This window comes from Mya arenaria, chromosome 14 (assembly GCF_026914265.1).
Source record: "Mya arenaria isolate MELC-2E11 chromosome 14, ASM2691426v1".
Lineage (NCBI taxonomy): Eukaryota > Metazoa > Mollusca > Bivalvia > Myida > Myidae > Mya > Mya arenaria.
This window is the reverse complement of record NC_069135.1, coordinates 32,519,074-32,532,805: the sequence shown is the minus strand read 5'-3', so window position 1 is coordinate 32,532,805 and position 13,732 is coordinate 32,519,074. Positions and strand designations below refer to the sequence as shown.

The 13,732-nt window shown below is 39.3% G+C and overlaps 1 protein-coding gene across 1 annotated transcript; it reads left to right on the top strand.

Annotated features, from left to right (window-relative positions):
• Positions 1-680: 680 nt before the first annotated feature.
• Positions 681-11,972, top strand: LOC128216017 (furin-1-like). The gene is made up of 14 exons (XM_052922611.1): positions 681-734; positions 1,071-1,184; positions 1,876-2,004; positions 3,078-3,142; positions 3,449-3,534; positions 5,029-5,207; positions 7,514-7,720; positions 8,506-8,606; positions 8,776-8,879; positions 9,711-9,828; positions 10,121-10,244; positions 10,804-10,969; positions 11,222-11,293; positions 11,749-11,972. Exons 1-14 carry the CDS (start codon positions 681-683, stop codon positions 11,970-11,972), a joined length of 1,743 nt encoding a protein of 580 aa, XP_052778571.1.
• Positions 11,973-13,732: the final 1,760 nt, after the last annotated feature.

Here is a 13,732-nt window from a genome sequence, read left to right as displayed (position 1 = left end):
AAATTAATTTCTTTATCTAAATAAGTTTGATTAGTTTTGCAGACGGATTTTGAACAATAATGAATCTGTCTTTAGCTATAGGAATTTTATTCGTTACTGTATTATTCAGTACTGTTAATTGTGGCGGTGGATTAAAAGAATATTACTCAAATGAATGGCTATTGAAGTCACCGATGAATAAAGATAATGTTCGAATGTTCGCAGCCGAAAAGGGCTTTGAAGTTATCTATACTGTAAGTGGAAACGGGCAAAACTATATTTATGGGTTATGTTTTTACTATTTTTGTCCGGAATTATTTCGTCTGATATTTTTTTACTAATTTACAACTTTGAAATCTTCATTCTTAATTTTAAGACCGAACTATTGTTATTTTTATCATCATGGAGCGTTAAACCGCTAATACACTTTCGTAAACGAAGTTTGGAAAAGGGAGATACTATTAAAATGGCTGAAATTTTAAACACCCCAAATAACGTCTCTTCTCTTTTTTTTTAAATGATTCGAAAACTAAGAAACATCACATCGAAGTTTCAATATATTCATGTTGAACCTCTTTCGGCGGTTTTGAGCTTAATAGTTTTATCTTTAAGGACTGCCAGAAAAAACGCCAATAGTACAATTAATATGTTTGCAGAATGCTGATGGATACTCGGTTTTGCGAAAATCAAATGCCGCCGTCATGTCGCGTTACCCTGATGTGGCGTCAAAGAGTTTGTCAAGACTGTCGCCTCAGGTATGAAAACTATTTTTTTTGGCGCCTCAGCCCGGCTGTTAAAACCGGACCTGTTTATTTCACCATAAATATTAATTAAACAACCCAATGCTATGCCTCTTACACACACCATGCATATATTTATTTCATTAAAGATGTAAAATGTAGGATAAAAAACTGTACAAAATCCCTGTTCAATTCTTATATAGACGGTTAAAATCCCACCAAGCTTCGGAATTGGACCTACTGTATTATAACTTTTATAAGACGAAGTTTTTTTCCGGAATGAGAAATATTAAAACGGCATTTGAAAAACACTATGCAGGGCATGGTCATCCGTAACAAATGTATCTCTAGATTGGACAGCTGACCCAGCTCCAGTACCGGAACCACAGCCTGCGGGCCGCGGGGAGGCGGCAATCACGAGACATACAGATTGACGACGCTGCCTGGCCGAACATGTGGCACGCGGTGAGTAGTTCGTAGACTTGCCACGTGATTTCAAGTTTCAAATATCGATTTTTTTATTGAATAAGGTACACATTTCTGTCCGTTATTATTGTATTATGTCGTTATCCAATAGTAGCTAAAGATGCACTCTTTCTCCAAAATAAGATGTACTACACTTAATGAAATTGTTTTGATATACCAACAAGGATGAATAAAGGTCGCAAACAATGGTTCTTATGAAGGATACCGAGTTTAGTTTGAAAGAAATGTGCAGAAAACACGACATTTCTACCTTATGAGACGATGGTAGATCGCACTAAATCTTTTAGCACTTTTAGCACTCACCATGCAATCATTTAATATTTTTGCGTTTTCAGCTATTAAATACACGGTTACAATTTCGTCATCAGTAATTATAATTTCCATAATTGCACTATTTAGTAAGTAGTTAAAGGTTTATTACTCAAAATGTATGTTTGTTCGACAAGTGTATGATGCTGAACTTGCGTCTATAATGACCGGTGGGACATTAAGCTGAAAATCCGATTTCGTTCAATAACTGAAGAATGCTTGTTTCCATGTTCCTAAAACTTGGCATGGTGTTTATCGCGAGGAATAGTTCTTCATTATAAGCGTTAACGTATCCTGGTTGCTAGGGGTGATCTGAGCGATCTTTCATGCGTATTTCTTTTTATCAAGATTCTCTTTTTAGCGCGAGGACCAATTCCCTAACCTGGGCGTGTACGAGTCTTGGTTGCAAGGCTACACTGGGGCAGGGGTGCACGTGAGCGTCCTTGACGACGGCATTGAACCTGACCATCCAGACCTTATAGCCAACTATGTGAGTACATCATTTAGTTAGTGACATCGCTACCACATATGAAACTGGCTCCTTTCCACCAAAAGCTACCATCGCTTTGCACATGCCGTCACGGATGGTTAATTGTACATTCGGATATATGCCGTCACATCAGAAGTAGTTCGTAAAATTTGGAATATTATTACTAATTAAATGTAATGTTTTCGCGAGTATTTGTATATCTTAGTTTTAATTGATTGTCTGTGTCTTTTTGCAAACATAATTAAGATTCCCAAGAGTTAAGTCATAAAGTCTACGCGATCTACTTGCAGAGTAGCATTCGTAACAACTCGGCCATCTCCGGCAAGCTTCGAGATAGACTCGCTAATTTCTGTTGGATACTGGCCGAGGTGTTCCGATTGGCAGCGTAGTTAAATTGCAATGATCATGTTTAACTCCTGTGACTTTAATGTTAAAAAAAAAGCATATGATTTGTGTACAGATTTAAATATTAGCCTTTTTATCTGTTCCTAAATCGTATGCATTTTTTAACGGTTTTGTTCATTTCTATTTTTTGCATCAACCTAAATTGTGCGCCTTTAAAGCTGCACTCTCACAGATTTATCGTTTTTACAACTTTTTTTATTTTTTGTCTTGGAACGAGCAAATCTTTAAGTAAATATTTGCAAACCAATGATTTAAGATTGCTGACAAAAGATCAGATCGCAGATTTACATATTTCCGTTCGAAAATTGATGTTTGATGGCTTAAACCGTTACTAACGGTTTTAGAAAAATGCATAAAACATTAATTTTTGAACTTAACTATAAAAGTCTGTGATCTAATTTTTTGTCAGCAGTCTTGTCACTAGTTTCAATGGATTTTCGCAAAAAATGGCTCGTTCCAAGACAAAAAATAAAAAAAACTCAATCTGTGAGAGTGCAGCTTTAATGATCAAACAAAAAGAGAGCGTATTTTCTGTACACAAATCATACGCTATTTATTTGTTTTGATCAATGAGTTACAGATAATATTGCATCCAAATTAAAAGTAAGATATAGCGTCGCCAAGCTAATTTTCATCTGGCTGAATTGTGAGACTTTCTGTCTTTTCAGGACAGTGCTGGCAGTTACGACTATATCTATGATACGCCATTTGTCAACCATACGGAAACTGACTAGTACATATTTTTTACTGTTTACGAAATAATTATTTCTAACAATGAATTAACATATTTTTGGCATAGCATATGAACACAGACATCTAGGCCCAGTGGTAAACAACAACAACAACAACAACAACAACATATCATACACACTTATCCAAAAAAAGCGTTCCTTTTCAAACCACTTACTTTAATTAATCTTACAATGCAATTTCAATAAAAAATAGCATATTTCTAACTATCATACCTTTTAAAAGACATGAAATCTTGCTAGTGCCCGTATCATACCGTCCAACTGTAGCATGCCGTGTCCACTTTCAGTCACGGGACGTGGTGCGCGGGGATTATTTCTGCTACGAAGAATAACGACTGTGTTCTAGGAATGGCGTACGACTCCAAACTTTCATGTACGTATATGGTAATAAAAAAACGTACTAACTACTCTTTTAGCGTTTTCGCTGAACGCCTGAAAAAAAATGTACATACATTACACAAGAATGCGTAATTTTGAATTAACATCTATATACATTTACTTTTATCACCATCGTAACCATTTGTCTCTTTCACTTCATCGTAAGCACATTCGCCACCTTCCGTCTCTTCCTCTTCATCGTAAGCACAATCGCCACCTTCCGTCTCTTCCTCTTCATCGTATGCACAATCGCCACCTTCCGTCTCTTCCTCTTCATCGTAAGCACAATCGCCACCTTCCGTCTCTTCCTCTTCATCGTATGCACAATCGCCACCTTCCGTCTCTTCCTCTTCATCGTAAGCACAATCGCCACCTTCCGTCTCTTCCTCTTCATCGTAAGCACAATCGCCACCTTCCGTCTCTTCCTCTTCATCGTAAGCACAATCGCCACGTTCCGTCTCTTCCTCTTCATCGTATGCACAATCGCCACATTTCCACCTATTCCACTTCACCGTAATCACCGTCGCCACCTTAATTCCCTCTTTAACACTTCACCGTAATCAGCATCGCCGTCTTCCATCTCCTTCACTTCACCGTAATCACCATCACCGCCTTCCATCTCCTTCACTTCACCGTAATCACCATCGCCGTCTTCCATCTATTTTATTTCGCCGTAATCAGCATCGTCACATTCCCTCTTTTACACTTCACCGTAATCACCATCACCGCCTTCCATCTCCTTCACTTCACCGTAATCACCATCGCCGTCTTCCATCTATTTTATTTCGCCGTAATCAGCATCGTCACATTCCCTCTTTTACACTTCACCGTAATCACCATCACCGCCTTCCATCTCCTTCACTTCACCGTAATCACCATCGCCATCTTCCATCTCCTTCACTTCACCATAATCACCATCGCCGTCTTCCATCTATTTCACTTCGCCATAATCACCATCGCCATCTTCCATCTCCTTCACTTCACCGTAAATACCATCGCTGTCTTCCATCTCCTTCACTTCACCGTAATCACCATCATCGTCTTCCATCTCCTTCACTTCACCTTTAACACCATCGCCGTCTTCCATATCTTCCACTTAACCGTAATCACCATCGTCACATGTCATCTCTTTCACTTCGTCATAGACGCCTTCAATCCCTTTGACTTCATCGTTATCAACACCGTCATCTTTGGTGTCTTTTAATTTTCCGTAATTACCATCGTGACGTTCCGTCGTCGTTACCACACCGTGATCATCATCGTCGTCTTCTTTATCTTCGTCATTCTTTGACATAGGAATTAGGTGTTTCGATTTTCAAAAAGATATACTAGTACATGTGAAATGTAAAACAATGCATTTAATTTTTATTCTTTATTCTTGTTGAAGTCAGCTGAACCGTTTAATACGAATATGTTTTCCGCAGCTGGGCTATTACACATGTTATTGATACGTTGAAACTAATGAATTATTGTCCTGCTTCCACCCTAGCGGTGAAGATTTTCGACTCGTATTATGGCCTGACTGACTTCGGGGAGTCCCAGGCCTTGACGCACAACCTCGCACAGACGGACATATACTCCAACAGCTGGGGACCCTTTGATTCCGGGGATATTATGGAGGGACCTGGACCCCTCGCCACAGAGGCGCTAAAAAGGGCAATCACAGAGGTATGCCGTGTAGATGATATTATTCTATACTATATTTATATTTAAATATTACAGTTGAAACCGGTTGGCTAGAACTCTCAATGACAAGCGAAAATACATCGAGCCTCGGAAAATTCGAGCCAAGCGGGAATGCGTACGTTCAGTATAAAGAAATCGGTCTTTAACATTCAGCTCGAGCCAACAATGGATTCGAGCCAAGCGATTTCGAGCATACGGGGTTCGACTTTATTCAATTATCCTACTGCAGAACCCAGAACCCTTGCTCACGAGGTGTTGAAAACGGCAACGATGTTCTACGTTGTAATTTTTATCTAAGGAAAGGTGGAATGTTTATCCTTGATGGTCCGAAGAACACACCTAAAACGACATTACTCATGAACCCCAAACTATTTAAGCATTTTTTTCCGATAGAAAATAAATGGACCTACATAAAAACTTATAAAATTCGAACGTCCCACTGAGAAAGTCTGGGTTTTGCCACTTAAAATAATATTATGTACTAGATCTATGGTGAACTATTTGTTAAGTATCATGATCTAGTTAAATATACATGCTACATTTCGTAACTGAATTTATATGTGAGATCCCACTTACTAGCAAACAATATGAATGTTTTATGGGATGGGTATGGAAATTGATGATAGACGTCAAAACAAGTGTATGTAATGTACATCGTAAACTCGATTTTGAAGATAGTTGAATCACTCTCAAGTCCGTTTTAAGATATAAATCTGTTTGGCACTTTTAACATAACCTCTTTACATATTGTAAAAAATAAGTGAGAAACTGCACTGGAAGCTATTGTTTCAATTTAATTGTCATTTTATTGATCAATAAAATTACAATTTACAATACACAATAAACACACAGATAGATAATAAAGGAATGACACAGTCCTCTCTTTGGACTATAGACAGGTGTTTAAACTAGGTCGTACATAGCTGGAAAAAAACCATGTATTTGGGCAATTTTGAGAGTCGTCTGGCCTAGCAAACATACGCTGTACTTTTAAAGATGCATTCTTAGATCCAAATACGATGTACCGCAATTAATACAATTGTTTTAATTTATCGAAACGGATGAATAAATAACGAAAAGCAATGGTTCTTATGAAGGATTCCGAGTTTAATTTGAAAGAAAGGTGCAGGAAACACTGTATTTCAACCTTTAATTATGAGACAATATTTGACCACTGTAAATCTTTTAGGACCCACCAGTCTTTTAATATTTGTGCATTTTCTGCTATTAAATACACGGTTACAATCTTCAGTGATAAATATTTTCTATAACTGCATTTTTCAGTAGTTAAATGCTTATTACTCAAAAATTATTGTTATACATGGCATGTATTGATTTAAAATACGAGTGTCACTTTAAATGAACTTTAACAAAATATATACCCTTGAATAAAACTGGGGTGGTATTCAATATTCAACTCAGTGCCGTAGCCAGACTTAAAAAAACACCGAGGCAGAACGGTCTATGGGGGTCCGGAGGCATGCCCCACCCCCCTCTCCCCCGGATTTTTTTTTGCAAGAAGCGATTTCCTGCATTCTGGAGTATCTTTGGTCGATGGTTTGTGTACATTGAGGCAAATGAAGTAAGTCGAAAAAAGTTATTTTTAGAGCTATAGAAATTGTTATGTGCACCCCAAAACACCGAGGCAGCTGCCTCGGTGTACCTCAGTGTAGCTACGGCACTGCAACTTATGTTTATCCTATGGTCATACATCATTGACTTCATTTACTCTATTGGTCAGTTATTAATAACAAGTAATCCGATTAGCTACATCGTTCTAAGATCCAATTAAGACCAATATTGAATACCAGCCCTGGGTGTCTTCTGTATTCACATGCGCTTTTCATAGTTGTAATTATATAAGAAATTAAATATAAATCTAAGTCCGCATATTCCATACAATATATTTGAAAGTGCATTCTGCCTGATCGTTTATTTTAATCATTTTTATTGCATGACAACAAATATTAAGATGTGAATACCGATGCAAAGTTTAACACATTATTTGAAACAAACATTCTAAAATCAAACATGTAATGGGATTGTGCCATGAGTTTTAGCAAAAGCAGTTATGACCGACTCCAAATCGTAAATATACAAAAAACAACAGCAATATTACCCTAAGTTTATAACAATGTTCACGAATTGATGTGTTGTGTTCCGCGTCCGCTGCTCCTGTTTTATGTCCACATCCAACATTATGTTTATGTAAAAGAGTATATAAAATATATTATGTGATATAAAACATTGCCAAATCGGAAACCTTAACCTCTCTCTCAACTTTCAAGGGCCGGAACGGCAAGGGCGCCATTTACACCTGGGCGGCCGGGAATGGAGGTATCTATGACGACTGCGGGTGCGACGGTTACGCCGGAAGTATATACACGATCAGCGTGACGGCTGTGGGGCGGGACCAAGGGCCCTCGTGGTACTCGGAGGAGTGTTCCAGCGTGTTTGTCGGGGCGTACAGTGGGGACAGTCCTGACCTCAGGATTGTATGTAGCCTTGGTACATTATGTAGTAGTTAGCTGTCATATTTTCACTTGTACATGTATGTACTAACATGCGAGCGTAGAATTCACCGTTATATGTTCCATAAAATTTAAAATAAGAACGATAACAACTCAACAGTTTGACCGATTTTGTTACGTTCGCAATGCGCCTGCCATTGATAATGCATCAGTCAATTGTAACCCCCCCCCCCCCCCCCCCCCCCCCCCAGGTCCGGGAGTATACCGGGGATAGCCGTGGAAATGGGCCGTGTTTTTACCTTCCAGGTGGCCCCGCAGTGCCGGGGAATGAGAATTACCTAGGTTCCCTGGGGTGCGGGGGAATTGAGCGAGGATTTTACCCGGGGATGGCTTGACCAAAGTCAAAGTCCCCGCTATTCCCCGGACCTGGGGTGACCGTGGTTACAATTGACTGGTGCTTAAGTACTGAATATTTTTCTCCAAATCAAGGCGTCGGAGGAGTTTTATAAGAAATAATTTAAAAAAATATATAAAAAAATTAAACTTTTATTGGCGAACAAAGAAGGGCAAACTGTCAAATTACATTTGCATATTAATTCATTTTTTACAAATTGAACAATTTGTAATTTACTGATTCTCGGTTCAATGCATTCAATTTAAAGAGCTTTAAATGGCACCGAAAATACCATAACAAAATCTTTTTAAACACTAAGTTAATTAGTATTTACGAACGTCGATTGTGCTCATAGGCGATTGAAACATAAATTATATTTCATATGTATGCATATCTTAAGTCATTTTATTTCCAGTGGACGACGGACACCGGCGGTATGTGCACGGGTAGTTTCCAGGGAACTTCCGCTTCCTGTCCCGTGGGTGCCGGCGTTATTGCGCTCGCTCTCCAAGCAAAGTATGCAACTAACTTCGCGTTTGGCATTTCACATAAAAAATTAAATTCCATTCAAACCTAATTATAAAACTTACGTTTCCTCTCTGGGACTAAAGTTATTTTAGTCCAGTTTTTCCAAGATTTAAAAATTTGAATGACCTAAAGTAAATTCTGATAATTTCTACGTTAGCCCTGATCTGACGTGGCGTGACGTGCAGCACCTGATAGTGGCCACAGCATCCACTTCCGGTCTGATTGGCGCTAACTGGCAGTTGAATGGCGCCGGAATTTATGGTACATAATAGAGCCGCCGACATATTTTAAAAAGAAGTAAACTCCGTTCCCATAGTTCATAGTTTACCGTCACTGACGTATTACTTTTGACATACAATTTGAGGAAAACGATTGGCCAATGACCGGCAATTGGTGGGGTGGATGCCGCGAAATATAACTCGAGCAAATCGATTCAATTATTACGTAAACGTAAAAAGGTATGAGGGTCACGGTCACTGTCCCCGCAATCCGGCTTCTTTTTGGTGGTATTTATGTACTCCAGATTTTACGAATACGGTAAATCGGTTTTCGACTCCATACACATAAAATAAAGCAATTTATTTGTCTATGGGTAGTAACAAATATTTTAAAATCTCTTAAATAACACAGCTTTAATTAATTATTAGATAATTTTAAAAATAACATATTAAAACATATAGGGATTTTTTTTGTATTTCTGAGTATATTTACAATTTCTTAAATCCACGGAAAGTAAAATAAAGTTATCTGCCATTAAAACTAAGTTGGGATGCATTTTTACGAATCTAGCGGTGTTGGTTTCTGAGCCAGACTCGAACCTGGTGGTCGTGTATGGTACGAATTCTGTCGTTTCCTCTGTCACCTTGGCTCCTGAAGCACCATCTTTCACTCGTTAGAGCGCTAGTTAATTCAATGGTATTTCGGAGTCCCGTCTCGAAAATAGCGATATTTTGGAAACCAGTCCAGAAATAAATGGTATTCCAAGCGGAGCGGGGGATGGATTGAGGGTGACATTCTCTGATATAATTGCTGATAATAAAAGCATTATTGAAATACATGTAAGTCCTATGTATGACATTGACGTTTTTTTAGTGAGTCATGTGTTCGGATTCGGCCTTATCAACGCTGAGGCCATGGTCCGTGAAGCCATGACGTGGACAAACGTGTCACCGCAACGTACATGCACCAGTGACGTCATTGTTGTCAACAGGTGTGATTTTACCGGTTACTTTACAAAGATCATTGGGGCTATCTAATCAACGGTCATTTCGTACGACCGAATTTTGAATAAATTATTATTGGTCTTACCGAGATATATTTTGAAGTCGGAAATACTCGCTCAGTAATCAGTTGAATATCGTAATCTGACGACATTTTGTCGACGCTCATCGATAAGTTTATACCATTGTGTACAGGTTTTGAAAGTGTAAAATTGAAACGTTTTGGTTTTGGTTCCAGGGGGGAATTTTAGATAAATAAACGTAAAAATCCTCTTTATACAGTATGTCGGCGCGCGGAGAATATGTGACGTCATCGCACGTCACTAACGGTTGCGGTCAGGTGACCTACGTTGAGCATGTGGAGGTGTGGCTAAGTTATGAGGCCACCTACAGGGGAAGCGTACAGGTAATTAGATATAGTAGCACTGGGGCTTACCATTGAAATTCCTCCACACGGCTTGGAGTCTGTCATATATCCATATATACTTCGGGAGCCATTTATTTCGTTTGCGTCATGCACTCAAACTTGTAACAGAGCCGAAATTGGCATCATTGTAACAAACCTGAAATAGTTTAATTTATGCAACAGTCAATTATAACCACGCCCCCCCCCCCCCAGGTCATGAAGTACAGCGGGGATAGCGGGGGAAATGGGTCGTGTTTTTACCTTCCAGGTGGCCCCTCAATGCCAAGTGAATCGAGGTCGTTTTGTAATATCGCCGAAAATAGCGGGAAATGGGCCTTACCTAGGATGTCCCCGGGGTACGGGGCCATTTGGCAGGGATTTTACCAGCAGTTTGTTCCCGCAGGGCGGGGATTTTACCCGGTATTGGCTGGACCAAAAGTCAAACTCCCCGCTTTTCTCTGGACCTGTGAGACTGGTGCATTATCATATATATCGCATGAACGTTTATACCTCAATTTAAATACATATACTGTAACATGAATACATTATACGTATACAGATAACCCTGACGTCCCCGCGTGGTACAAGGAGCAGGCTGATACGTCCACGTCGGTTTGACGTTTATAATGGGACGACGGAATGGACGTTCATGACGATAATGTCGTGGGGAGAGCTGGCTGCAGGAGAGTGGACGCTGCAACTGGAGACGTTAGACGTCACAACAGGTACCTGGGGGAACACAATTTAAATTGGAAGACCGAATGATGAACATGACGTAAAAAATCTCTTTGTTCGTTGTCTGTGTTAGAATAGCCGAATGCATTTCCCGGCAATTTTAAAAAAGAGAAATGTACCTTTCAACATGTGTTACCAAGATATGGATACATTTTTAAATTGTGAGGCTTTATTGACAAACTATTGGCAAAATATTGTCGCTGATATTGTCACTAACAATTTCAGTATTTTTCATTTTTCAGATTTTGGTATCAATTCCTGGCAGCTTATTATGTATGGAACCGAAACAGCCGCCTCTTACGCTGATCCTCAAGGTTTGTGTGTATGCCAGACAATGTTTTGGGGTATAAACATTTTAATGGACTTTAAAATGCAAAACGAACTAGCTAGAACCCTTACGTTCACTTACGTAAATCATTGAATCATTGATTCATGGACAGGTAACGAATTGATCTTGGAAATTTAAGGTAATGCCGTCGGCGTCAGATACTCATGTTACTACGCTGTTTTTTTTTTGTGTTGTGCGTTTTTATGTAGTGTTTACGAAGTGTCACGGTGTCTTTGTTTTAAACATATTAATTTCATGAAAACATATAAATGACAGCATATATTTCATTCTATATATTTGAGAATTTGATCGAAAGCTAAAAGCTTAAAAGGAAAGCAGGTAAATATACTTACAGTGTCTTTGATGTCGACGGTGCTATGTCAACTATAAGGCTACTTGTAAGTTACCAGGCTCATTTATAGATTGTAATTCCAGGTCAAGTGTCCCCTGAAACCGACGACACTGATGGTGGCGCCATTGCCGGCGGGGTGGTTGGTGGACTGGCCGTTGTGGCTATCGCAGCCGTCGCCATAGCCTACCTTGTCATCAGCAAGAAGGCCCGACCGCCGACCGTGAAGCCCGCGACTTCCAATGGTGGCGGCGTGGATAACCCGGTCATGAATACCCGCTACCCCGGAAACGGCGTGATTGCTGAGGAGGAATAGGTGCACTGCTTTTAAGTGCAGTGAAGATACCAGACATTTCAATGTTACATCTTTCATATCAAATATATTTGAAGAAGTGTTCATGGTACGTTGGTATCTCTGAATAGCATTGAATTGTATTTATGGCAAACCATGTACATTATAACGTGACAAGTCCTTAACAGACAATAATATTTAAAGCTGCACTCTCACAGATTGAACGCAGTGACAAGTTTTTTTTTAGTTTTTGTCATGGGACGAGCCAATTCATGTGAAAATGCATGTTAACCATTCATATGAGACTGCTGACAAAAAAGTCACGGATTTTTCTTTTTTAGTTCAAAAAATGATGTTTTATGAATTTTTCTTAAACCGTTAGTATAACGCTTTAAGCCATAAAAGATTAATTTTCGAACTGAAATATGAAAATCTGCGATGTAATATTTTGTCAGCAGTCTTTTATCACTGGTTTGCAGATAATTACGCAATAAATTGCTCATTCGTAGACAATAAATTACAAATTTGTAAAAACGGCAGATCTGTGAGAGTGCAGCTTTAAGGAACGGAGGTTGAGGTGTAAATATTGTTATAATGAACTATCTTCATTTTGGTGTATTATATGTGTAGACTTTCACGTTCTTTGCTTTGACTTTTATTAATCCTACTCAATATATAAAAGGATGATCCTATATATATATATTTATTCATCAACGATTACACTACTTTGTACTTATTCTGATTCTGTTTTGTCATTGATGTTATATACGGGAATAAAACATGTACGCCCAACTTTATGGGACTTGTACTTATTATTTCACTCATATTCTTTATCATATACTACTAGTAATCATTCAATAAATATTGGCTGGTGTAAATGCACCAGTCCTTTTCAATCCAAAAGCTGTTAGTGTTTCTTGTTTCGTAAATGAACTCAGGATATGTAAGATTGCAAATATAAAAGAGAATAATTTTAACAAGAATGCTGTGTGTCATATTTCAGTTAAGTAGTCAAATCCAGATGTCTTTAAAATTTCCGATGATATAAATTAACTGTTCGTTTTGATGTGGGCCTCTTATGAAGCAACCTCCTAGAGGCATTGGATAGGGGCGCAGTATGTGTTAAAGGAGCTGTTGGATCCATTGGATCATTACGAGATAAGAGGCATAATGATTGGCGAGTCTGTAGGCGCAGTTTGTGTATCAGGCATTGCATAATACATTGGAATATTATGAGATAAGATACGTTGTTGACCGCCAACTTGAAGCCGTAGGCGCAGTATGTGTAGAAGGCGTTATATAATAAGGCCCGGTCACACCGCAAGAACTTTGCTGGAGCGTTCCTGGAGCGGTGAAAAAAAATCATCACCGCTCGTTACCGTTCACCAGAATTTGGCCCCTGTTAAGGCAACGCCTTTGGTGGAGCGGTTGTAAGCGTTTTACGAGCGGACACGGGATTGCTGGAACGGTGTCGGGCGTTGAAGCAGCGATCCATTGCGGTGATGAACTTTGGTTTGGCGTTGGTATGGAGGTGTCGGAGCGGGACCAAAATAAACCAACGCTCGCTACCGCTCGCTACCGTTAAGCCAACGCTATAGCAACGCCGGCTTCAGCGGTTCACCGCTAAGGCAACGCACTTGTTTTCGATTTTTTTTCCCATTTTGTGCGCAGTGACGAGCGTTGTCGAAATTCGGTCCCCTCTCCCTACCGTTCAAGGAACGCTCCAACAAAGTTCGGGCGGTGTGACCGGGCCTATACATTGGAACATTTTGAACCTAGAGGCG